This window comes from Elephantulus edwardii, unplaced genomic scaffold, assembly GCF_000299155.1.
Source record: "Elephantulus edwardii isolate Elephantulus edwardi_28Jun2011 unplaced genomic scaffold, EleEdw1.0 scaffold00195, whole genome shotgun sequence".
Classification (NCBI taxonomy): domain Eukaryota; kingdom Metazoa; phylum Chordata; class Mammalia; order Macroscelidea; family Macroscelididae; genus Elephantulus; species Elephantulus edwardii.
Genome location: NW_006399945.1, coordinates 3,268,022 through 3,294,237, shown reverse-complemented (window position 1 = coordinate 3,294,237; position 26,216 = coordinate 3,268,022). Strand labels below are relative to the sequence as shown.

The window sequence follows — 26,216 nt, the reverse complement described above, 5'->3', positions numbered from 1 at the left end:
CCTATGGTGGTAAAGGAGGAAGTTCAAGCTGCTCTGAAAGAATTGGCAAAAGACAAGGCCTCAGGAACTGATGGCATACCAACTGACATATTTTAACAAACAGATGCTGCCCTGGATGTGCTCACCAAGTTGTGCCAAGAAATCTGGAGGACAACCACCTGGCCTGCTGACTGGAAGAGATCTGTATGTATTCCCATTCCAGAGAAAGGTGATCCAAGAGTGTGGAAATTATCAAACATATCATTGATATCACATGCAAGCAAGATTCTACTGAAGATCATCCAAAAATGACTGGAACGACACATTAACAGAGAATTGCCTGAAGTGCAGGCTGGATTTAGAAGAGGCCATGGAGCTAGGGATATTATAGCTAATGTCAGATGGATCTTGGCTGAAAGCAGAGAGTACCAGAGTCTAGCTGTGCTTCATTGACTATACAAAGGCATTTGACTGTGCATATCACAGTAAACTGTGACTGACTTTGAGAAGAATGGGAATCCCAGAACACTTGATTGTGCTTATGTGAAACTTATACTTGGACCAGGAGGCAGTTGTCAGAACAGAGCAAGGAAGCACTGCATGGAAAGGTGTGCATCAAGGATGTGTCCTATCTCCATATCTTTTCAATCTATATGCAGAACAGATTAGCCAGGAGTCTGGGCTCTATGAGAAGTGTGGCATCAGGATTGGAGGTAGACTCATCAATAATTTGTGTTAGGCAGATGACACAACCCTGCTTGCTGAAACTGAGGAGGACCTGAAGCGCTTGCTGCAGAAGGTCAAGGATGGTAGCCTTCAATTTGGATTGAAGCTCAACATCAAGAAAACAAAGATTCTTACCACTGGGCCGATTGGCAGCATCATGATAGATGGGGAAGAGATTGAGATTGTTGACAGTTTCCGTTTGCTTGGCTCTACAACCAACACTCTTGATACCAACAGCCAGGAAATTAAAAGATGAATTGCATTGGGAAAGTCTGCTGTCAGAGACTTCTCCAAGGTACTGAGGAGCAATGATGTCAGTCTGGAGACTAAGGTGCACCTGATACAGGCCATGGTCTTTGTCATTACTTGCTATGCATCAGAGAGCTGGACAATGACTAGGGATGATAGAAGGAGAGATGATGCCTTTGAGCTTTGGTGCTGGAGAAGAGTATTGAATATACCATGGACTACTAGGAGAACAAAAAAGTTCTGAAGCCAGGCTGCTCCTGGGAGGCAAGGATTCTGAAGCTTCATCTGACTTGCTTTGGACACTGTTGCAAAGAGGGACCAGTCCTTGGAGAGGGACGTCATGCTTGGGAGGGTGGAGGGACAGTGCAGGAGAGGAAGACCTTCGATGAGATGGATTGATTCAGTCACTGGGGTAATGGAGATAGGCGTGTTGGAGACAATAAGATTGGCAAGGGATAGACCAGGTTTTAGGGCTGTTGTACATAGGGTCGCTATGAGTCGCAAGTGACTCGACCACACATAACAACAACAACAACAACTAGTCTATTAACAAAATTTGAATACAAATTCTAACAAATTCTTTCCATTTCCCTCACCCTCCTCCCATCAAATTGTACACCCGATGATTAATTCCCTCTCCCCCTGCACATCCACATCCCTCTGCTTCCAGCCTTTCTTTTTTTTACATCTCATTTTCCTTTTTACACAGTAAATCTCATTTTCTTTTAAAGTGTTTTATCTGGTGTTAGAATCTAGGATTTTAGAAATAAAAGGTGTTCTCTAAATTATCTTTGACCTCTCTCTGTCTTCAGGCAAACAAACAGTATTCGGTTATCAGTGCAATTGAAATGTAAAGAAATATCTTGCTTAAAGTCACACCTTTACTAAACAAGCAGCCTCAAACTTTGGATAGAGAAACAGGAGAAAGATTGGAGAAAGCAGTTGGCACTAGAAAAGGGAAGTAAATGCCTGCATCAGTCACATGGGTAATTGGTACTTCTGTTGGAAGGCACCCTCGTGGTACAATGGCTGAGCACTTGGCTGCTAACTGAAAGGTTAGTAGTTTGGACCTACCATCCATCCACTCCACAGGGGAAAGATGTAGCCAGCTGCTTCCCTTTATAATTGACAGTCTTAGGAAGTTTATGAGGCAGTTCCCTATCCTACAGGGTTACTATGAGTTGGAATTAACTGGAAGGGAGTGAATTTATTTTTGTTTGACTTCTGTGTAGTAATTTGCACAAGGAATTGAAGTTAAATCTGTAACACTAAAGGCTTTTTTTTTAAATGATCTCCGTAATGTTAATTATGAAAGGTAGCACCAATGGCTTAGTGATAAGGAGTTGCGCTTCCAACTTAAAGGCAATTGGTTCTAATCCACCAGCTGCTCCACAAGAAAAAGATGGGCAATCTCCTCCCTTGCAATTTATTGCCTCTGAAAATCTGCCAGAGTCAATTCATAACAAGAACAACAGTTATGAAGGAGTGGAGTTATGCACACCTAATGTTCCAGTCTTCAAATGCACTCCACCAGCAGCTCGAATTTAGGGACATAAAACAGTATCTGTTTCTATCAAACCTGCAACCTAGGCAATCCTCTTCACCTCAGCTGAAGTTGCCCAAAATCTGAGGGCTCCAGCATTAATAGACTCATTCACCTCTTCACTCTGGGAGCCCAGAGAGGCTGCCTCTGGCATCCTCAGCTGCGGTGGCGCGGCGCCCTCTCGCGACATTCACTGGGTGGTGCCGCCAGGACCACACTGCCAGGCTCCAGGTCTAGGGAGGTGGGCGGGACTAACACAGACCCGGCCTCCTTTCTCCTCCATTCAAGATGTTGCTAGGACAGTGAACCTCTGGGAAATCTGTCCCCGCCCCCTTACAGTGGGCGGGGCCAGGAAGATGGCTCGTCCTTCTTCCGAACCGTGATTGGTTAGCGTCGTCTGTGCGTGCTGACGTAGTGCCCGTCTGAGAGGAGCGCGGGAGCTGGAAAGTTGGGTGGTGGGCAACGTCTCAGCACGATTTACAAGAATTTGCTCTGTTCTGGTTCGGCTTTTCAGGTGGTCCTTGGCTGCTTCCTAAGAGCTTTGTTCTGGCTCCTTCTGAGTGCCTGTCTGCTTCAAGTGAACATCCGCGTAGGACCTCTGGTACTGCTTTTTGCGCGTGCGCGTGTGCGTGTTGCGGGAGGTGAGTGGTCTGTGTTAGTGCCAGTGGGAGAAAAGCGGGAAGAATATGCTCAGTTCTCTAAAGTATGCATGTACCCACCTCCCCAGCCAAGCACTCTACTAGGCCACAGAGTGCCGCTGGCCCTGCTGGTGGTGGTGGTAAATGCTGTGGAGTTGGAACTCACTCATAACTAATCCTCCAGGGGATTTTCAGAGGCTATAAATTGTACAGATTTTTTTCATCTTTCACCTTCAGAGTAGCCCGTGGATTCGAGCTCTGTGCCTGTGGGATGTTAGCACAACTCTAGAACTCTGCTAGCGCTGGGGAACTGGGCATTGATTCATTATCGGGACAGTTTTATGGGAAAGTTGGACAATAACAAAGATTACTAAAAAAGTGAAGTTTTTAAATTATAAGGTTGGCAAAGAATGTTGACTGTACGGCAGGCTGCCAGAGAATGAGCAAATCTCCCTTGGAAGAACTGCAACCACAATTCTTCTTGGAGGCAGGAATGGCGATACTTGTCTCACATCCCTTGAACATGTTATCAAGAAGGGCTAGACCCTGGAGAGGGCCAGTGAAAGAGGAATGTCTTCAGTGAGATAGATTGCCCCTGAGGCCACAACACTTGGTTTCTGCATAGCAGAGATTAAGAGGATGGCACAGGATTGGGTAGCGCCTCATTCCGAACAACTGGATGACACCTGACAACAATAGGTACAAGTTAATTTTTTGCTAAATGCTAGGCCCACACAGATAGTATATCTCTCTAACACTTAGAAATTCTGGATACTTGGGAATAAGCGATTCATGTTTGAACTGAACATAGTCCCTGACGAAGAGAAAGTCACTGAAAAGACAAATAGCTGTTATATGGTGTGGTAAGTGCAGCATTCTAAGTGTGTACAGTGGAAACTGATGGAAGGGAGCACTTCTTTGACAAACCGATACCTGATCTAAACATTGAAGTATTAAAACCAAACCCACAGCCATCGAGTGGAATCAGACTCATAGTGACCCCTTGTCGTTTCCAGACTCTACATCTTTATGCTAGAAAGGCATGCTAGTGAATAGCAACCACTTAACTTGACATTAACAACCGACATATTACATCCTACGCTAACAAGGATCCTTAAAATTTGAAGGAATAAACAACTTTTTAAAAATTCTTCTGTAACCACTGTCAATATACCTGTACAACCCATGATAAAACTTTTCAGTATTTCTAGTTGCCTATTCACAATGGTGAGGAACCGAGATGGTACAGTGGTGCTCTGTTGGAGCTGTAGATAAAGCGTTCAGCTACTAGCCAGAAGATTGGTGATTGGAAGGCACCGGCTTCATAGAAGAAAGATAAGACAATCTGTTATAGTAAAGGTTTACAGTTTTGGAAACCCTTTGGAGCATAAAGTCACTGTGAGTCAGGATCAACTCGGTGGCAGTGGGTGTGGATTTTATTTCATGGCACAGTGGTTAAATCCTGGGCAGCTAACCAAAAGGATGGTAGTTGGAACCCACCAATTGCTCTGCGGGAGGGAGAAGGATGTGGGAATCTGCTTTCATAAAGATTGCAGCCTTCAAAGCCCTGTGAAGCATTTCTACTCTGTCCTATGGGGTTGTTAGGAGTCAGGGCCAACTTGAAGTTAGCAATGAACTGGTAAATAAATGGAAGCCACTTTGTAAGGTACTGATGCTTTCATTCTCGTTAGGTTCCTTCAGAAGAGATGACTGAGGAACTGGATCTAATGGGACAGGACTCGGATGGAGGGAGTGATGAGGTTGTCCTCACTCCTGCAGAGCTCATTGAGAGGCTGGAGCAGGTAAGCACCCAGACAGACTTGCTCCACTCTTACCCTTTTTACTTAGTCCAACTGTGACAATTTTAGAAATCTGAAAAAGATGAAATGGAATTCAAGGCTCACCTGAAGAGAACAGGCCTTAGATCTTTCCAGCCTCACAGAAATAGAAGTAGGAGAGAGGCGTGACAATCATCAAAATTCTCCACTGGTCTTAGGAAGGAACAGCATGGCTATTTTTTTTTTATAGTGTGACTCACTTTTATTTACTTAAAGTATCTATTTTTGTTTGTACGTGCTGCAGAAGTGTTTGGGTGGGAATAAGCAGGGTCCAGACCCTAGTCTCTGGAAACATCTGTTATTTTTCTTGGAAAAAATGCCTCAGTTAACAAGAATGTTCTGAAACATCTTCTTGAGAAGAAAACTGGCTTTCTTCCTTTTCCTCTATAGGCTTTCTCAAGTCAGGTGTTCTCTTTACCAAGAACAAATGTCCACTATTGCTGTTAGGTGCCGTAGAGTCGAGTACAACTCATAGCAACCCTGTGAACAGCAGACCTGAACTCTGGCCTATCCTGTGCCATGTGCCATCCTCACCATCTCTGACACATTTGATCCCATTGCTACAACCGCTATATTAATCTGGTTGAAGATCATGCTCCTTTCTCTAACCCTCTACCTTTCCAAGTATGATGTCCCTCTCTGTGGACTAGCCTCATAGTAACATATCCAGAGAACAAGAGAAGAAGCTTCACTGTCTTTGTCTCCAGCTTTGGTTGCACTTTTCCCAAGACTTATCTGTTTGTTCTATTAGTAGTCCATGAATATTCAGTACTCTTCTCCAACACCACAACTCAAAGGCATCACTTGTTCTTTGTCATGCTTATTCACTCATTGTTCAGCTCTCAGATATGTAACAAGTGATTTAAAAGACTGTGGCCTGAATCAGGCACACCTTAGTCTTCAAACGGACATCATTGCTTTTCTGTATTTTGGAGAAGTCTCTAACAGCTGACTTACCCAATGTAGTATGTCTCTTAATTTCCTGCCTGCTCATTTTCTAAAATTATTTCTGGACTATTTCCTTTGTTGTTGTTGGTGTTACTGTGTGTCATCAAGTCTGAACCAACCCAGAGCTGATCCCTCAGCAGATTTTCAGAGACTGTAAATCACAAGGAAGGAGATTACTAGTCTGTATCCTTTGAGCAGCTAGTGGAACCATCTGCATTTGAGTTTGCTAACAACTCCTTACCTACTATTCCACCAGAGCTCCCTGAGCTGTTTCCTTTGTTGTTGTTTTTGTTGTTGTTTACCATCAAGTCATAACAAACCCATACCTGACCCACCAGTGGGTTTTCAGAGGCAGTAAGTTGCATTGGAGGAGGTTGATGGATTTGAACCACATTCCTTTAAGTTGGCAGCTCAGTCCTTACCACCAGAGCTCCTTTTAGTTCTAATTAAAAATACCCAAACCAGTATCCTTTGAATTTATCTCAAATTGATGGCAACCTCACACATGTCAGAGTGAAACTATGTGTGCCATCAGCTTTCAATGGCTGATTTTATAAAAGCATGCAAGTAAATGTCCAGCTCGTTCTTCCACCGTGCCTCTCTGAACTTCAACACTAACTAAAATTAGTGCCCAAGTATTTTAACCATTTACATCACTCACACACTTTGAACCATGTTGTTATTGTTGTTAAGTGCCCTGGAGACAAGTACGACTCATAGCAATCTTATAAACAACAGAGATGAACCCCATCCTATCCTATGCCATCCTCACACTTTGTGACACACTAGAGCCCATTGTGGCAGTCACTGGGTCAGTCCACTTAGTTGGAGGTCTTCCTCTTTCACCAACCCTCTGCCTTTCCAAACATAATGTCCTTTCCAAGGAATAGCCTCTCCTAGAAACATGCCTAAAGTATATGAGATGAACTAGGATCTCTATTATTTATTATCTTTTCCTATATATCAGGAGCTATTTGTTACAGTTTCTATATGACTTCAAGTTTAACAGTTTGTCTCAAAACTATCCTGGACTGTAAAGTGAAGATAGTAACAGTGGCAATTCATAGTATCATTTATGAGTTATAGTACACTTGATGACACTCAACAACAAAGATATGGCCTTCTAGTGTGGATTAAATGAGGTAATAGGTGGAAAATGCTTAGCACATAATAAGCATCTCTTAATATTAGGTATTAGGGGTAATAATCCTCACAGAATTCTCACCACTGGACCAATTGGTAGCATCAGGATGGATGGCGAAGAGATTGAGATTGTTCACAGCTTCAGTTTGCTTGGCTCCATGGTCAACACTCTTGGCACCAGCAGTCAGGAAATCAGAAACCGTATTGCGATGGGAAAGTCTGCTGTTAGGGACCTCTCTAAAGTACTCAAGAGCAACGGTGTCTCTCTGGAGACTAAGGTGCGCCTGATACAGGCCATGGTCTTTGCAATCATTTGTTATGCATCAGAGAGTTGGACAATGACTAGGGAGGACAGAAGGAGAATTGATGCCTTTCAGCTGTGGTGCTGGAGAAGAGTATTAACAAACATTCATCCTGGAGAGGATTAAACCAAGCAACTTCTTGGAGGCAAGGATTCTGGGGCTTCGTCTGACATACTTTGGGCATGTTGCAAGGAGGAACTGGTCCTTGAAGAGGGACATCATGCTTGAGAGGGGAAAACCCTCTATGAGATGGATTGATTCAGTGACTGGGTTAATCAGGATGGGTCAGAGACAGTGCGATTGGCACAGGATAGAGCGGAGTTTAGGGCTGTTATACATAGGGTCGCTATGAGTCACAAACGACTCGACGGCACATAACAACAACAACAATCCTCACAGCAGCCCTGTGCGGCAAATGTTATTGTCACCATTTTACAAATGAGGAAACTCAAGCAAGTAGTTTGCCCAGGATTCAAAGTCATGCTTTGCGTACATTCCAAGTCTTTGATTCCAAATGTGTGCTCTTATCTGCCATACTTGCTACTTTATTTCTGCTTGCCTTGCACTTTTCCTAGAAATTTTGTATTTGCTATATCAGTAGTTTATGAGTTTTGATGATGGATGATGAAGCAATTAAGATTGTTAACAGCTTTAGTTTGCTTGGCTCCACAATCAACACTCTTGGTACCAGCAGCCAGGAAATCAAAAGATGAATTGCATTGAGAAAGTTGGCTGTCAGGGACCTCTCCAGAGTACTGAAGAACAATAATGTCAGTCTGGAGACTAAGGCGTGCCTGGTCCAGGCCATAGTCTTCCCAATTGCTTGCTGTATATCAGAGAGCTGGAAAATGACTAGGGGTGATAGAGAATAGATGCCCTTGAGCTGTGATGCTGGAGAAGAATTGAATATATCATGGACTGCCAGAAGAACAACCAGGTTCATCTTAGAGAGAGTGAAACTAGGCTACTCCTTGGAAGCAAGGATTTTGAGGCTTTGTCTGACATAAACATGTTGCAAGGAGGAACCAGTCCTTGGAGAGAGACATTATTCTATGAAAGAGGGACAGTGCAAGAGAGGAAGACCCTCAGTGAGATGGATGGTTTCCGTGACTAGGGTAATGAGGGTAGGTGTATCAGAGACAATAAGGTTGGCACAGGATAGAGCAGGTTTCAGAGCTGTTGTACATGGAGTTGCTATCAGTCACAAGCAACTCCATGGTACATAACAAGAACACAAGCATACAGTATGATGATAGTACAGGATAGGGTTCCGATCTGTTGTTCATAGGGTCACTATGGCAACTAACAACAATAACAACATCTATCTATCTATATCTCTTCTTCATAACTGATATATGAACATCTCATGGATGGCCAAAAGAACAAACAGCTGTGTCTTGGAGAGGGTGCAGCCAGAGTGCTCTTTGGAGATAGGAATGATGAGTGATGTGGCTTCACCTCATATACTTTTACCATGTTGCTAGGAGGGGCTATTCCTTGGAGGACATGATGCTGGGAAGGGTCAGCGAAGGGGAGGAAGACCCTCAACCAGGTGGATTGACATGGTGACTGCTGCAATGGCTTCTTGCATGTCACAAAGTGTGAGGATGACACAGGATAGAACAGGGTTCAGATCTTTTGTTCACAAGGGTCACTATGAGTTGTACTCAGTGGCACATAACAACATCAAAAGTGATAAAACCTAAGGAATATATGTCCTTTAATTGTTACTTATCAATGATTCTTAATTTTTTTTATGTCACAAACCTTTTTGAGAATCTGATGAAAATCCTAGCTCTCTTCCTGGAATGATGCATGTATGTACTCATGCAGAATTTTACAGGTTATTTCAGACATTCTGAGGTCTCCCCACAGACTTAATCTGTGCACTTCAATTAAGAATTCCTGCTTCTGTAGGAAGGTGCTTATTAAATAAGAATTAAAAACCAAAGCATAAGGACAAAATAGGCATAATTCAGCTATACTCCAATTAAGAACTTCTGTTTATTAAGAGATAACCTTGAGGAAAGTAAAGAGCCACAAAGTGGAGAGAAGATTCTTAACCGTGCACATGACCAGTGAGAGATGAGGGAACACTGGTTTTGTCGTCCACAGAGTTGAGCTGCTCCCTCAGAGGACTCACCTCTCTGGAAGTATAAATCCAACAGATGGAGAATCTCCTCTCTGCCGATTCCTAGCCTCAGAAACCAACAGGGTCAGCTATGACTGGCTCTGACTCACCAGCGAGGAGTTGGAGTTTGGGGGTTTTTTAATAAAAGATTGATATCCGAAATACAAGTGAGCTCAAAAAAAGGACTGCAGCAATGGAATTGAGCATGACAAAGGCCATGAGGACTGCACAGGACAGGCCGGGGTTTCAGTCTGTTGTTCACAGGGTCGCCGTGAGTCCTGGTCAAATTGACAACACACAACAACAGCTTAGGAAAATGGCATTCAAACACACACCTCCAAGAAAAAGAAACCAAGATGTTCAATAAGCATGTTCTTTTAAGTGAATAGAAAAAATCACCATGAGATAGCTTCATTTCCTATCCATCAGGTGGAAAATAATAGAAAAATGAACAATATAATGTGTTATTAGCAAGGATGTATAGTAAATTGATCACTGTGCCATTGAGCATAGTGACGTTTAAATTGGTATAATCACTTTAGAAAATAATTTATTATTACCTAGTAAAGATGAGGGACTATGAATAAGGATGATGGGAAAAGAATTGACACCCTAGAGCTGTGGTGTTGGAGAAGAGAACTGAACATCCCATGGACGGCCAAGAGAACGAATATATATGTCTTGGAGAGAGTGCAGCCAGAGTGCTCTTTGGAGGCAAGAATGATGAGACTTGGGCATATTGCTAGGAGGGGCTATTCCTTAGAGAGGGACATAATGTTGGGAAGGGTGGAGGGTCGGTGAAAGAGAGGAAGACCCTCAGCCAGGTAGATTGACATGGTGACTGCTGCAATGGGCTCTTGTGTGTCAGGAAGTGTGAGGATGGCGCAGAACAGGACGGTTCAGATCTTTTGTTCATAGGGTCACTATGAGTCGTACTTGATTCATTGGCACCTAACAACAACAAAGATGATGGTACATTTACTTATAACCTAATAATTCCACTCCCATGCATATACCTTATTTTTTTTTAACTTCTCCTTAACACTTCTGGAGACACATAGAATGTTCATAGTCTTTCTTCCAGCTTAAGAACTGAAACCAACCATCTTACCTCCATCTTACCTCATTTTGTTTTATAATGTTAAACAGAATTAATGTAATTCATTATAGTGTCTGATCAACCCTTAATTATATATTATCTTTCTGTTGTAAGCCTTTCCTTAGTTTTTTATAATAGTTACACAGTAATTGTCCTATTGTGACTGACTTATATATGCAGCATAATTTCCTTTTGATTCATCCATGTTACATAGTTTTTCTCAATTTTTTAATCATTCTTAGTTTTTCAGAGTAAAATGTCCTATAGTTTCTTTATCTACTCTTCTACCGGTGGACATAGGGTTGTTTCAATGACTGGGTTTTCAGTCAACTTTCTTCTGAGGCCCCTCTAGGAGGATTCAGACCTTCAGCAGCAAGTATGTTAACAGTTTTCACCACTTTCGATTCCATTTCAAAGATGCTATTGTTGTTGTTAGATGCCATCAATAACCACTATGACTCATAGCAACTCTATGAACAAGCAGTCTGAACTTTGCCCTAACCTGTGCTATCCTCATCATTTCTTATATACTCGAGATCATAATTACAGTCACTGTGTCAGTCTGTCTTGAGGAGTTTCCTCCCTTCCCTTGACCCTCATCCTGCAAAGCATGATGTCTTTTTCCAAAGACTGGCCTTTCATGACAACATGCCCAAAATATGTGAGCTGAAGCTTCACTATCTTTGCCTCCAGGGAGCACTGGGCTGCACCTTTTCCAAGACATATTTGTTTGTCTTTTTGGCAGTCTATGCAATGAATATTCAGCGCTCTTCTCCAACACCACAACTTAAAGACATCAATTCTATTGTCATCCTTAGTCATTAGCTAACTTTTAGCTTCATAGCAAGTAATGAAAAGGATCGTGGTTTGTTTCAGGAGAATCTTCATCTTCAAACGGACCTCTTTGCCCTTTAGTACTTTGGAGAGTTATCTGACAGCTGACTTTCTCAATCCAATATGTCTTTTTATTTCCTGGCCCCTGGTGCCACGGATGTTGATCCAAGCAAGATGAAATACTTGGCAATTTCTCTCTTTTCTCCATCATGATGATGTTGCCCATTGGCCCAGTGGTTAGGATTTTTGTTTTCTTTATATTGCAGTGTAACGTATATTGAAGGCTATAGGCTTTGTTCCTCTGCAGCAGGCACTTCATGTCCTCCTCACTTTCAGCAAGCAAAGTTATCATCTGTATAATGTAGGTTGTTGATGATGGAACCAAATTATTAAGCAATTTCATATATTTCAGTAAAAAGTTTGAAAGGATTTCATATAAAAACCCTGTAATAATTTAGAAGGAGCCATGATGACATAGCAGGTTAGATGTTGGGCTGATAAAGGATTGGTGGTTAGAACACATCCAGAAGATGGTCAGTCTCCTACTGTAAATCTTTAGAGCCTTGGAAACCTGCTATAAGTGAGAATTCACTTTGGTAGTGGAGTTGTGGGTTTGGTTTTGTTTTAATATGTTGTTTTTGTTGTTATGTGCTGTCGAGTTGCTTGTGACTCATAACGACCCATGTACAACAGCTTACTCTGCTCTGTCCTGTGCCAATCGCACTGTCTCTGACACACCCATCCTGATTACTCCAGTCACTGAATCGGTCCACCTCATAGAGGGTCTTCCCCTCCTTTTCTGTCGCTCCATCCCACCAAGCATGATGTCGCTCTCCAAGGACTGGTTCCTCCTTACAACATGTCCAAAGTATGTTAGAGCCTCAGAATCCTTACCTCAAGGAGTCACCCGGTTTGTTTTCCTAGCAGTCCATGGTACTTCTCCACTACCACAGCTCAAAGGCATCAATTCTCCTTCTATCCTCCTTAGTCACTGTCCAACTCTCTGATGCATAACAAGTGATAGCAAAAACCATGGCCTGTATCAGATGCACCTTAGTCTCCAGAGAGACACCATTGCTCTTCAGTACTTTGGAGAGGTCCCTAACAGCAGACTTTCCCATGGCAATCCATCTTTTAATTTCCTGGCTACTGGTGCCAAGAGTGTAGATTGCAGAGCCAAGCAAGCTAAGGCTGTGAACTATCTCAATCTCTTCACCATCCATCCTAATGCTGCCAATTGGTCCAGTGGTGAGAACCTTTGTCTTCTTGACATTGAGCCTCAATAAATATTGGAGGCTGCAGTCCTTGACCCTCTACAGCAAGCGCTTCTGGTCCTCCTCAGTTTCAGCAAGCAGTGTGTGCCATCTGCATAATACAAATTGTTAATAGATCTTCCACCAGTCTGGACCCTACATTTCTCCTCATAGAGCCCAGGCTCCCGGATAATCTGTTCTACATACAGGTTGAAAAGATATGGAGACAGGACACATCCCTGACATACGCCCTTCCCGATTTTGAACCATGCAGTGTTCCCTTGCTTTGTTCTGACGACTGCCTCTTGGTCCAAGTATAGGTTTCACGTTAGCACGATCAACATTAGCTACAGTATCCCTAGAACCACGACCCCTTGTAAACCCAGCCTGGACTTCTGCCAGTTCTCTGCTGATGTGTTCCGGTTGTTTTTGGATAATCTTCAGTAGAATCTTGCTTACATGTGAAATCAATGATTTTGTTTTATAGTTTCCACACTCTGTTGGGTCACCCTTCTTTGGGATGGAAACAAATATCGATCTCTTCCATTTAGTTGGCCAAGTGGTTATTCTCCAGATTTCTTGGCACAACTTGGTGAGCACATCCAGGGCAGCATCTGTTAGCTGAAATTTGTCAATTGGTATACCATCTATACCTGGGGCCTTATTTTTTGCCATTTCCTTCAAAGGAGCCTGAACTTCTTCCTTCGTCACCATAGGCTCTTGCTCATATGTTATTTTATTAAATTCTTCTGTGTCTGCCAATTCCTTTCAATGTAGTGACTCAGTATTTTCTTTCCACCTTCTTTTAATACTTCCTGAATCATTTAACATTCTGCCGAAAGCATTCTTGATTATAGCAGGTCGAGGTATGAATTTGTTCTTCAGTTCCTTGAGCTTAAGAAAGCTGAGCGAGTTCGGCCCTTTTGATTTTCTGACTCCAACTCCATGCACATTTCATTGTAATATTTTACTTTGTCATCCTGTGCTGCCTTTTGAAATCTTCTATTCAACTCTTTAGTATCTTGAATTCTTCCTTCTGCTTTGGCTTCTCTGTGCTCTGGTGCAATTTTCAGTCTCTTCTGACATCCATTTTGGTCTTCTCTTCCTCTTCTGTCTTTGCAATGACTGTTTGCACTCTTTCTGGATGATACCCTTGATATCCTCCCACAACTCATCTGGTCTTCGCTCATTAGTGTTCAAGGCCTCAAACCTGTTTCCGCTAATGTATTACATCTTCATTTCAGAAAATTAATTGAGATAATCCCAAATTTCCATCTTACCGCATTGTATGATAAAAACATTTGTCCTTTTTTGCCCTGTCTTGAAAAAGCTCTGCAGCTCTGTGTAGAATTGCAGACAAATGTGGTAAAGTACAAAGAAGATGAAGCACTAGATTTGGGCTGCTGATCGCCTTTGAGAAGGGAAAGCAGCCCTTACTGTGATAGCTGTTGAGCAGGCAATGACTCATAGCTGATGCTCCAGCCAGTTTTCAGAGGCTGTGAAGCACGTGAAAGGAGATTTCCCGTTTCTCCCTCAGAGTGGCTGGTGGATTCGAGCCAGCAGAGGTGCCACTTTTGGGTTTATCAGTGCAACTCTCCATGGGCTGTACCAGAGCTCCGTGAGAGATGCCCCGGGACCTTTAAAACAACAGTGATACTCTTGAACTAAGTCGTGCACACACAGGCGTTTGTATCACTGTTCCAAGCGTTAATACATATCTCGTATTTTATGTACTTTGCTCAGTAATAACGCCAACTAAAAAAGAAAACCTGCTGTATAAGTCTTCCATGATAATTTGATCATTTTTTTTCATCATTAAGCTACTTGAAAATATAGGTTAGCTTTCAGGTTAATTTTATACATCTGCAATAATATTGCAGAAGCTGAAACACTTGAAAATTTTCTTATGATTGTTGTAATATTCACTATTTAATAATGATTCTTGATAACTGGAGAAGCAGAGACTCAAGACAATAAAAATAAATTGAACTTTATCAGCATATGATTCTGAGCTACCCTTAAGTGAAATTTTCTGTAATTGGAAGAGAAATACAGTTTTCCTTAGCACCTGTGGATGTTTCCGTTTCTAGGCCTTGGTTGGTAGTATGCTCTGATAGCGTAATCCATAGGGAGTTGACGCAGCTAAATCAGATGCTGGTAGGAAACACCTCGCTGGTGGTTGCAGTCCACCAACAGATCTTCAGGACAAAGATGGACAATCTCCTGTGCAATTCACAGCCTCCAAAGATCTGGAGGGGCAGCTATGAATTGATTCTGCCTCAATGGCTTTAAGTTGAATTGTTGAGTTGAGGCTTTAGTGGGGAGATCTTATGACCCAGGATCTACTAAACTGTTGCCGTCAGCTCTCCAGCAACTTAACAACGACACCCTGATGGGACAATCATGACGGAGATATACCACTCTGGGAGAGGATCAGAGAGTCACTCCAGCTCAATTTTATTGGAATCTGCAGTGTACTTATAAACAGGAAGACTGGATAGGGTGGGTTTGCAGACATGAGACATGTGGATGGGTTAGGAGAACCTCAGCCTCGTGTGGACCACTCCCAGCTCAACAAACGCGGCAGCCGTCTTCCCAGGTGGCGAGCTTTCTCAAGCCGGTACAGCCAAACACAGGGGAGCTTTCTCTATCCTGTATTAAAGGCCATTGGGAGGCTTGCACTTACCTGGAGCTTAGACAATCTGTCCTGGCCAGGGACCTCCCTTCCTCCCCAACATTCCACAACACTAATCCAAAGGTGGTTCCTCTCTGGTGGTTCAAATCGAGCAGCAGCTCTGAGGCGAAAAGATGAGCAGTTTACTCTAGTGAGATTTATAGCCTCCAGAAACCCACTAGAGTGTCAGCTATTAGTCTGTTCCAACGTGATGGCAAGGAGCTATAATAATTTCTAGAATGTTTCTATAATAATTTCTAAAATGTAAAAGCTGTAATAATTTCTAAAACGTACCAACCAGCTAGGCCTGAGCTGTAAATTAGGAACTTAGTCTTTCATCCCCTTTTTAATAGATGGATATCCATTTCCATTGTTATCCTTTGAATTCTTAGGCTGGTGGTGTATGACTTAATTTCTGCTTTCTCATCAATACTATAAGAATAGTATGACCATTTCTGTCCATGTTTGCTATGAAGAATAATTAAACAGTTATTTGTAAAATTCTAGGAGTTTCAGGAATGAAGAGATGTGTATAGGTTTGTATAAAGTGTTGGCTTTATGTCAAAATAGAAATGATGCCAGTGCCCCCTCCTGGAAAATAGTCTGTGATTAATGCTAATTGGTAAAAAGTACTATGAACACAACTACCTTCACTTAAAGAAATGAAAAGCCATCAATAAACAGTTTTCTTTCAAAACGTTTTTAATGTTTCCAGGGGGCAAGCAGACTGTTTTCTTTGCCTTGAGTTTCTGTGATTTTCATCAAAGTATGTTCTAAATCAAGAGGTTCATTTAGTTGTTCATTGTGTGTGATGCTCTTTCTTTTTTTTTTTTTTGGTAAGGCCTGGATGAATGAAAAATTTGCTCCTGAACTGCTGGAAAGCAAGTCTGAAATTGTAGAATGTGTCATCGAACAGCTCAATCATATGGTAAGAGGTGCTTGTGTCAGTGTCACAAAGGAAATTGTTGTGTATTGTCGACTCAGAAAGACTCATAGCCGACCCTCTGGCAGGTTTTTAGAGGCAGTTCACTGCACAGGAGATTGCCTATCCTTCTCCTGTGGAGCAGCTTGTGGATTTGAACCTTTTGCCTTTGGGTTAGCAGTGGAGCTCCTAACCACTAAGCCACCAGAGCTCCCTACAGATGAAGAGAAAACAAAAGATTTGGTCAACATAGTGAAAGGTTGCTAGATATGATAGCAAATTTGTTTTGGTGGGCACAGCCCTGTATTTTTCTCCCATACTGTATTGGTTGCTGACATTTACAAAACAGGACAGTTCCCATTCAAAATCTGAGTATCGGTTTCCTGTGAAAAATCTAATGGCCGGGCAGATTGGCTGCATTTATTTCTGCATGAGAGCAATTAACCAGACCAGGCAAAGGACCACATCTTTCTGTTGCTGTCCTATTCTTCCACTCCTACCTTTCTCAAATTCCTTATCTGCCGGACCCTCAAGTCATTTGAACTTGTGATCCTTGACTTAGAAAATCTGAGCTTAAATAATTATCAGCTCAGTGTAGCACTGAAAAATTTTCAGCTTCTCTACTAACTCTGCTTTTTAGATCTTTCAGACTTCTTTTCTGCCTTTCCATTTGGGTGACATTCTTCCCTGCCATCCTGATTGACCCATTCATATTCTCCTTAGTCATTTCATAAATGAATACTGTTTGAATTTTATATGAGATTAATCTTATATGACGAAGCTTCATCTTACATACTTTGGGCATGTTGTTAGGAAAGGCTGTTCCTTGGAAAGGGTCATCATGCATGGAAAGGTAGATGATTGGTTAAAGAGAGGAAGACCCTCACCCAGATGGACTGACCCTGTGACTCCAGTTTGTCGGAAATTATGAGGGTGGTGCAGGACAGGAGAGGGTCCATATCTGTCCATAGAGTCACTGTGAGACAGACTTGGCACAACACACCAAGCAATTCATATATTGTTTGTGTAATGGAGGGCAAAAAAGAAATGAGAGCTCTTGGGATTTTTATGGTTTTGTTCTCCTTTGAACTGCCAATCGTGATGGTCTTATAAGTTATACAAGTTGAATAAAAAAGATCCATAATCTTTTTAAACATTGTCATTTTTTTTTAACTTGAGCTCTTTTTCTTTTCTTTTTTTAATAGGAAGAAAATCTCAAGAGAGCCAAAAAAGGGGATCTGAAGGTCAGCATCCATCGAATGGAGATGGAAAGGATCCGCTATGTTCTTAGCAGTTACTTGCGATGTCGACTCATGAAGGTTTGATATGAAAACACGTGTAGACATTAAAGCAGTGCAGTTCTGGGCTAAGCTGAGAGTTCTGAGAAGAAATTGGGCTAGGGCTTGGGAAAATCCAGGGGACTGTTGAGACTTCACCCTCAAAGTAAGTAAAGAACAGGGAAGGAGAGATACTCTTCTGAAGAAGTATAGCTGGAACATCTATTAACAGCTCTGAGGGAATCATACTGTTATTGTTGTTATGTACCATCAAGTCGCCTGCGACCCTATACACAGCAGCTCTGAATAAAACCTGCCCTGTCCTGAGCCATTCTCAGCCCCATTGCCCCATTTACTATATCAACCCATCTCATCCAGGGTCTTCCACACCTGCGCTGTCCCTCTACCCATCTGCGCATGATGTCCTTCTCCAAGGACCAGTCTCTCCTGGCCACATGCCCAAAGTGTGTGAGACAGAGCTTCAAAATTCTAGGCTCCAAGGAGAGACTTGGTTTCACTCTGTCCAAGACAAACCTATTTGTTTTCTTGGCAGTCCATGGTATGTTCAAGACTTCCAGCACCACAATTTGAAGACATCAATTCTTCTTCTGTCATCCTTAGTCATTGTCCAGCTCTCTGAAGCATAACAAGTAATTGCAAAAACCATGGCCTGGATTAGGTACACCTTAGTCTCTAGACTGACATCGTTGCTTTTCAGTACTCTGGAGAGGTCCCTGACAGCAGATTTTTCCGCTCCAATTTGTCTTTTGATTTTCTGACTGCTGGTGTTAAGATTGTTGATTGTGGAGCCAAGCAAGCTGTAATTGTTAACAACCTCACGCTCTTCTCCATTTATCATGGTGCTGCCAATTGGCGTATGAGGGTATCATACACATTTTTATTCTCTTTACTTGCTATTTATATGGTGCCCCCTGGAGTTACATTGTGGTAGTGCTACAAATGATGTCAGTTTAGAGACTAAGGTACACTTACTTGATCCAGGCCATGGTCTTTGCAATTACTTGCTATGCATCAGAGAGCTGGATAGTGACTGAGGATGACAGAAGAAGAATTAATGCCTCTGCATTGTGGTGCTGGAGAACAGTCTTGAACATACCAGGAGAGATCGCCAAGAGAACAAATTGATCTGTCTTAGAGAGGGTGAAACCAAGTTTCTCCTTGGAGGCAAGGATTTTGAAGCTCCATCTCACATACTTGGACATGGGAGACCAGTCCTTGGAGAAGGATATCATGCTTGGAGTGGAGGAAAGGTGCAGGGACAGTGCAGAAGAGGACGACCTCAGATGAGATGGATTGACACAGTAACTGGGGCAGAGGGACTAGGGGTGTTAGAGTCAGTGAGGGTTATGCTCAGGATAGGACAGGGTTCAGAGCCATAAGGTCGCTATGAGTTACAGTCGCAGGCAACTCAACAGCACATAACAACAACAGTGCTGTGGTACAGTTTTGGCATCAGTTGAGTAGGGAATATTGACAAGAGGAGAACTAGTTTTAAAAATTATTTTTTATCTTTCATATTTAGTGTCATATAGACTATGAAAATGTAAGGCTTAGAAAAATTGTAAAACATCCTGGTTTTTATTATGTCTGTTTTATTTTTTTTATTTTGTCTGTTTCAACCCTGGAAATAGGGTTTCTTTCTTTTTGTTTAATTTAATTTCATTTTATTTTATTATTTTGTGTGTGTGTACCGTCAAATCAGATCTGACTGGTACAGGAGGAGATTGCCCCTCCTTTTCCAGCAGAGCATCTGGTGGATTCAAACAGCGTACTTCTGGGATTGCAGTGCAGCTTCTTGTCACTAGGCCACCAGAGCTCCCTTCAGGGTTTCCTTCTTAAAGTTTTTTGAATAGGGTTTACTTTCTCTTAGTTTCTTCTTGGTTCTGCTTGTCCTGTACATGTTACAAAATGAATTAACAAACCACCTTTTATATTATATATTCTAATATAGTAATCTATAACAAACAGTATTAGAGACATTGCACTGTATTAGAATGATCTCTTTTTAAGAAAAAAAAAATCAGGACATTTACCTATCTTTACTCCTTCACCCCTTTCAAGCTCAGTAATTCTTCTAAGATAATGAAACAATAGGCATTTTCAGTACACCAAGTTGTACAATATTTGCAGCAATTTATACATATTAGAAGAAAGTGCTTCAGAAGCCTAAATTTATATAAATGTAATTTCATTAGTTCAGGAGTATAATTGATCCAGACAGAAATATTTGAACTCCTTTAAAACAGAGTAATATTCCTTTCTCTTGACCTTAGGGTCATCCTTAACCCCACACTGTTCACTCCCAGCCAGCCCCTCTCTGGGTCCCATTATTTCCTGTAGTCACTATAGACGGTGGGGCTCTCATGACCTAGTCTGTAGGGAGTTGTGTTGCAGCCCAATGGCTGACCCTCTCTGTCAGTTTGAATCCACCAGCAGCTCCAGAGGAAAAAGATGAGCAGTCTCCTCCCATCCTATTTACAGCCTCAGAAACCCAAGGAGGGTCAGCTATGAGTCAGTTCTGACTCGGCAGCAGTGAATTATTCTTGATAGGACACTTTTTTGGGTAGCTTTTGGCACTTCCTCCACCTTCCCCGTAGGTCTTAAGCTTTCTTCAAAGCGGCATTTCATCTTGAACATTATCCTTACTGGATCTAGCTTTATAATTTGATGTCACTATTCTTTGTGCAAATATTTTCTGTGTGTTTCTTTTTACCTTTTACACTGTATTTGTAATCGTTCTTTTTACCTTTTATGTGTATTTCAGCTCATAACTCAATTTACACTGTAATTGTTGTTGTTAGATGCTGTTGAGTGGAGTACTACTCATAGCAACTCAGTGAACAACAGATCTGAACACTGGCCTATCCTGTGCTACTCCCATTGTCGTTGCCATGCTTGAGACCATTGTTGCAGTCACTGTGTCAAGCCATCTGGTTAAGGATCTGCCTCTCTTTCGCTGACTTTCCACTTTTCAAACATGATGTCTGTCTTCACGCAGTAGCCTCTTCTAGCAAAGTATGTGAGGAGAAGTTTTGTCCTTCTTGCCTCCAAGGAGTACTCCGGCAGAACTTCTTCTAAGACCTGTTTGTTATTTTGACAGTCCGTGGGATATTCCATAATATTCTCCAACACCACAGCTCAAAGGCAATTACATAAGTTATTTAAATGATATACATTTCTCTTCCTCTTAAATATTCTTTGCAACTATGTTTTCAGAGTTTTCTTTGTTGAAAGCTTCAATCTCTTTTCCATTTTCTTATGTTGTTTGTTGTTGTTATGTACCATCGAGTTGTTTGCGACTCATAGCAACCCTATGTACAAGAGCTCTAAACACTGTTCTATCCTGTGCCAACCTAGCCATCTCAAATGCACTTATTCCTACCGCTCCAGTCACAGAATCGATCCATCTCATCGAAGGTCTTCCTCTCCTGTGCTGCCCCTCCACTCTGCCAAACATGATGTCCCTCACCAAGGACCAGTCCCTCCTTGCAACATGCCCAAAGTATGTCAGACGAAGCTTCAGAATCCTTGACTTCAAGGAGCATTCGAGCTTCACCTTCTCCAGGACAAACCTGTTTGTTCTCCTAGCAGTCCATGGTATATTCAACACACTTCTCCAGCACCACAGCTCAAAGGCATCAATTATCTTTTAACAACCCTATTCATTGTCCAACTCTCTGATGCATAGCACATAATTGCGAAGACTATACCCCGGATCAGGCGCACCTTAGTCTCCAGCCTGACATCATTGCTCTTCAGTACTCTTGAAAGGTCCCTCACAGCTGACTTTCCCAATGCAATTTGTCTCTTGATTTCCTGGCTGCTATTACCAAGAGTGTTGATTGTGGAGCCAAGTAAACTAAGACTGTTAACTATCTTAATCTCTTTACCATCCATACTGATGCTGCCAGTTTGTCCATTGGTGAGAATCTTTGTTTTCTTGATGTTATAAGAACCCTTATTTTACATGTGAATTCTTTGAAACCTGTATTCTTGAGGGTCCGCCCTGAGGGCCTTATTAGGAACATCTTAGATTAACCTCAGTGTCTTTTAGAAAATGTTTGCCAAAAATTATGATGACTCCTTTTACTTATTTTCCCAGATAGAGAAGTTTTTCCCTCATGTTCTTGAAAAGGAGAAAACACGCTCTGCCAAGGAGCCCTCCATCCTTTCTCCAGAAGAATTTACCTTTGCAAAAGAGTGAGTAAACAGCTAGTGTGGAAATTGCCTTTCTTTTCTTGGCTTGTCGAATAAGTTTTGGTGGTTGTATTGGTTAAGCCCTATTGAATGTTCCGGGAGGTGACTTTAGACCCCATCCACTGTGGTCTGTCCAAGAGCCCTTGTGACTCCTGACAATTATTTATTTCATGTTGTTGTTGCTGTTTGTCGCATCAAGTTGGAACCAACTCATAGATGACACTCTAGGTTTTCAGAGGCAGTAAATCATGGGAAGAGATTGTCCATCCTTCTCTAGTGGAGAGGCTGGTGGATTCAAACCTTGAACTTTTGGGATTGCAGTGTAGCCAGAACTCTCTATTTATGTCATAGCAATTTGAATTTGTGTATTTCAGGTACATGGCAAATACAGAGACATATCTAAAAAATGTCGCCTTAAGACATATGCCTCCTAACTTACAGAAGGTGGACCTCCTAAAAGCAAGTAAGTAAAATATTCCCTATGCAGAAATTCCGAGGTCCACAGTTTATATTCTTGGTATCTCAGGTGCCTTAGAGTAGCATTTTCATGCTCACCTTCATTCTTAAATATTTACAAGTAAAGATAGAAAAAAAGAAGAAAGGAAAGGTTCTGGGTTAAAAAAAATCATTAGAAACAGATACAAGGGTAGCCATTTTTAACATTGCTTTCATGATCTTCAGGTTAGGCTGAAATTCTTTTGACTGTTGTTTTAAGTATGGGTTCATTCATCTGGATTCTACAGAGGTTTGTTTTCTGGTTCTAGTGAGGATTGGGTGTGGGTTGATTGTATTCGGCCTTCTATTTTAAAATGGCCCCAAATGTTTTTGGTCAAACATTCTTCTACGTGGTATAGCACTGGTCTGTCCTTTTACTGTACAGAGGTAACTCGTGGTTGCTATCATGCTAAACACTGTGATCCTGATGGGTCAAATGTGATAATAATTACCCATGATGGACAGCGTTAGGTGGAGCTCCCCAATTAAAACAAGCTCCGAAGGAGGAGTGGCATCTACTTCCAAAATAGCTTGCCTCCAGAAACTCTGTGAACGTGGAGAAACAATGAAAGTTATACAAATGTTCAGGTCGCTGTGAGTCGTCAACAACTCGATGGCACTTAACATGTATTGATGTCTTGTTCACTGACCATCTCTAGTGTGCCATCTTTACTGAGCATTGAACACAACAAGTTCACTGTAATACAGTCTCTACTTACAATGAGCTAATGGTTTTTCTTCACAGCTTCTACCCTGTGCAAGGACTGTCTAATAATACAGGATCTGAATGAAAGATTAGGGGAAGCTTTGACGATTCTTGTTACTGTTAGTAAGGGTGTCTAATGTTTCTTTATCATGAGGAGAGTCTCTGTAATTAAGAGGGAAGAGAATTAGGATGCTGAGATTATGAGAGATGAAGGTTGAGCAACCAGGGTAGGGAAGTATGGTCAGAAGCTCCCCTCAGACCTGCCTCTCACAGTCCCCTTTAAAGCCAGTTGAGATAAGGAAAGGGAGTTATGATAGAAATTCTAGACCTTGGCTAAGTCAGTCAACTAAGGCACCTGATTTATGGGTGAAATTTCTGTGTTCTTCAGTCCTCCACGATTTACTTTGTCTGAGTACGACCTTGTCAAACAAATTGTCAGACCAAATAAAAACATTCACCGGTGGACCAGCATCCATCTTGTTTACAGGCTGAGCTTAGGCGAAACCACTAACTCATGTACAAACTAGGCCTTAGGAATTTATCTCTGGCCCAGCCTGTGTGGTGGCCATAATGACTCCTGTCGCTGAGCAGAACAAAGACAAATGAAGGCATGTTTCACCTGAACAAACTAAAACCCATACATACCCCTTACTAGACTTGGGGAATTCTGAACTGGCCGTTTCTCTGTGCCTACCTGAGAGAAACCTCAGGCCTAATTCGTGTCTAGTTCCTTCCCTGCTTGGCCACTTTTGTCTGCACTTTTGAAGAATAGGAAGTGAGCAGATACCTGCCTGTTACCCAGTGTTAAAATCAGCTAAGAAACTATTGAAGAAAATTGATCTGAAATCCTGTAACTGAATGTATGCCACTGAGTTAGAGCCTGCGCTTGATGCTGGCAAATGCCTCCTAAAACATTCATATATCCCTTCTCTTGGGTCCTTCCGGAGGACTAAGCCATGCTCCTAGAATTGGGAGCTGTACAGTGGGACCAGCCTGTTTTAGTGAAAGCAGAATCTTGTTTAGTTAACTGAGGTGCTCTGAATCTCCCTCAGACCTCTGGGTCTTCATAGAGCCCACTGAAAGGGTCCAGGAAGGCATGTTAAAACCACAGTAATGACTGGCCGACTCTGGTATTGTTGGAGTCTTTTTTTTTTTATGGTAGCCCTAGAATCCAAGAGAGGTTCACTGGACTCTTCTTAGAGCTTAGAATTCCGTTATCCTAGACTCTATTCCACAGATGAGCAAACTATGAAATATGAAATTAAACACTGAGCTCTCAGGACTGAGCGTGATCTAGTGGGTTCTGTGAGCCTAAAATTGATGGAGATCTCTGGGTGCAAACAGCGCTCCAGGAGATGAGCTATCATGGAGCAGCCCAGCTTGAGATGCTTAGTAACATGAAACATCAACAGTTGCTGGTAACAGAACAGGATGGACAGGGTTCTCTTAAACCTATCACCCACCAGTGAGGGGGCACTTACTAGTTACAGCTTATGGTTCTTAGTCTAGCAGTCAAAACTATCAGCATATGACACCATCTAACTTTACTCTTTTTAAAAAAACTTTGACCCAAAATGACAAATTCTGTCATTGCACCCCTTTGCCCACAAACCATCATGCATTTTTCTGCCTAGGCCCTTCCTGATGCCTCCCAGGCTTACTCTTCTTGTTAAAGTCCTACCTCTCCTTGAAGCCCACACTGCCTCCCTTGTCTTCACACTGTTGAGTGTATTTGCCGCTCAGTTTGAGGCTTCTTTACATGCTGCCTTGTTAGAACTTTATCTGGAAATTCCATGTGTTGTTCACAACATGTACCACATTTCCCTGCACATTGTAAGCACGCGTCGTTTGTTACGTGAATCGTTTCTATGTTTTACCTTGGATGGGAGACGTGCTGTTTCTGTTAGGAACTAGTTCTTTCTTTGTACCATTCTTTCAAAATTAATGTGTATTTGAGGTCTCTTGGTGCTCAATAGCAGTAATCCCAGCAACTTTTCCAGATTGACCTGGTTTGTCTGTTGAGGATGTTCCGATTACATTCTTTCTCTGACGACAGTTCCCAAGCCTGATCTAGATTCATACGTGTTTCTGCGAGTGAAAGAACGACAAGAAAACATACTGGTAGAACCTGAAACAGACGAACAGAGGTGAGTGAGGTGTGTGTTTTTCACAGCAGGAGTTTCTCCTGGTGGAGAAGAAGCTGAGCTCTACAGATAATATTTTTGTGTTTGTTTTTGTTTTTCTCCCGCCCCCCAGGGACTATGTGATTGACTTCGAGAAGGGCTCACAGCACTTGATCCGATATAAAACCATTGCACCTCTGGTTGCTTCTGGAGCAGTACAACTAATTTAAAACTAAAGGCAAACAGATAAGAATGAAGACATGGAACCTTAGAAGAAAATAGCTAGAACCCTCTGAAACCACTTTGTGCCTTAGGACAATGATGAATAATTCTCCAAACATGAGGCTTTCCTCAGCAGTGCTGTAGATCACTTGAATATTATAAACAAACTCAAGATTAGATTCCTATTACACTCATATGCATTCCTAATTTCTGCCATTTTCTCCAGTATCAGCAGATGGGGCCATTGCTCTGTTTGTTTCAAATAAGTGGCAAACAAATGGAGACTGTGGTATTTTTTTGAGATGTCTAAGAAAATGAAGGGAAAGAAGTTGATAAGAAGTTCCTGCCTTTTTGCTTCTGGGCCTGTTTTAGTCCTGACTCAATAGGAGAGGTCCTTTCGCCTTCCTAGTGGGAAGATTGTAAATAGATTAAAGAGAAGAGCAGCTGTGGCCTTCTGCCTTGTGTCACGAGATTATGGAAACTAAATTTCTGGAACCTCTCATTGGACTTAAGGCCAATTTCTGTCATGCTTAACTGAGACTCACAACTAAACTAGTAAGCCATTATTACCTTCCAGTTCTGTGGCAGAAGGAGCCTCTGGACAGTTCTTTGCTTGTTGGCTAATGGTGTTTCGCCTGCTGTTAATCTGCAGCCGTCCCTGCATCTCAGGCAGTTTGGCCTCACCTCCTTGCAGTCCATCTGTCATCCTTGGCCACAGCTTTGTTAGCAAACCAACAACATATTATGACCCTCAGCAGCAGCTTTTCTTTTTTAAGCTCTTCACTTTCTCCAAAGAAATCAATTAAATTAACCTTATGTGAAAAGGGTATAGACAATAACTTAGTCATCTTTCCTTGAAAAGTGATAAGAACCCACTTCTGTTTCCATCTTTTGTT

At 42.0% G+C, this 26,216-nt stretch overlaps 1 protein-coding gene across 1 annotated transcript; it reads left to right on the top strand.

Annotated features, from left to right (window-relative positions):
• Window positions 1-4,841: 4,841 nt before the first annotated feature.
• Window positions 4,842-25,328, top strand: GINS4 (GINS complex subunit 4 (Sld5 homolog)). The gene is made up of 7 exons (XM_006896997.1): window positions 4,842-4,937; window positions 16,199-16,285; window positions 17,485-17,598; window positions 21,680-21,777; window positions 22,149-22,237; window positions 25,032-25,122; window positions 25,232-25,328. The coding sequence occupies exons 1-7, from the start codon at window positions 4,842-4,844 to the stop codon at window positions 25,326-25,328; spliced, it is 672 nt and encodes a 223-aa protein (XP_006897059.1).
• Window positions 25,329-26,216: the final 888 nt, after the last annotated feature.

What these genes read in the sequence shown, in the direction of transcription:
- GINS4 (XM_006896997.1), top strand. Translation starts at nt 4,842, where the DNA reads ATGACTGAGGAACTGGATCTAATGGGACAGGACTCGGATGGAGGGAGT. An exon ending in TCGAACAGCTCAATCATATG is followed by an intron (nt 16,286 to 17,484) that starts GTAAGAGGTGCT and finishes TTTTTTTAATAG; the next exon opens with GAAGAAAATCTCAAGAGAGC. An exon ending in GAATTTACCTTTGCAAAAGA is followed by an intron (nt 21,778 to 22,148) that starts GTGAGTAAACAG and finishes TGTGTATTTCAG; the next exon opens with GTACATGGCAAATACAGAGA.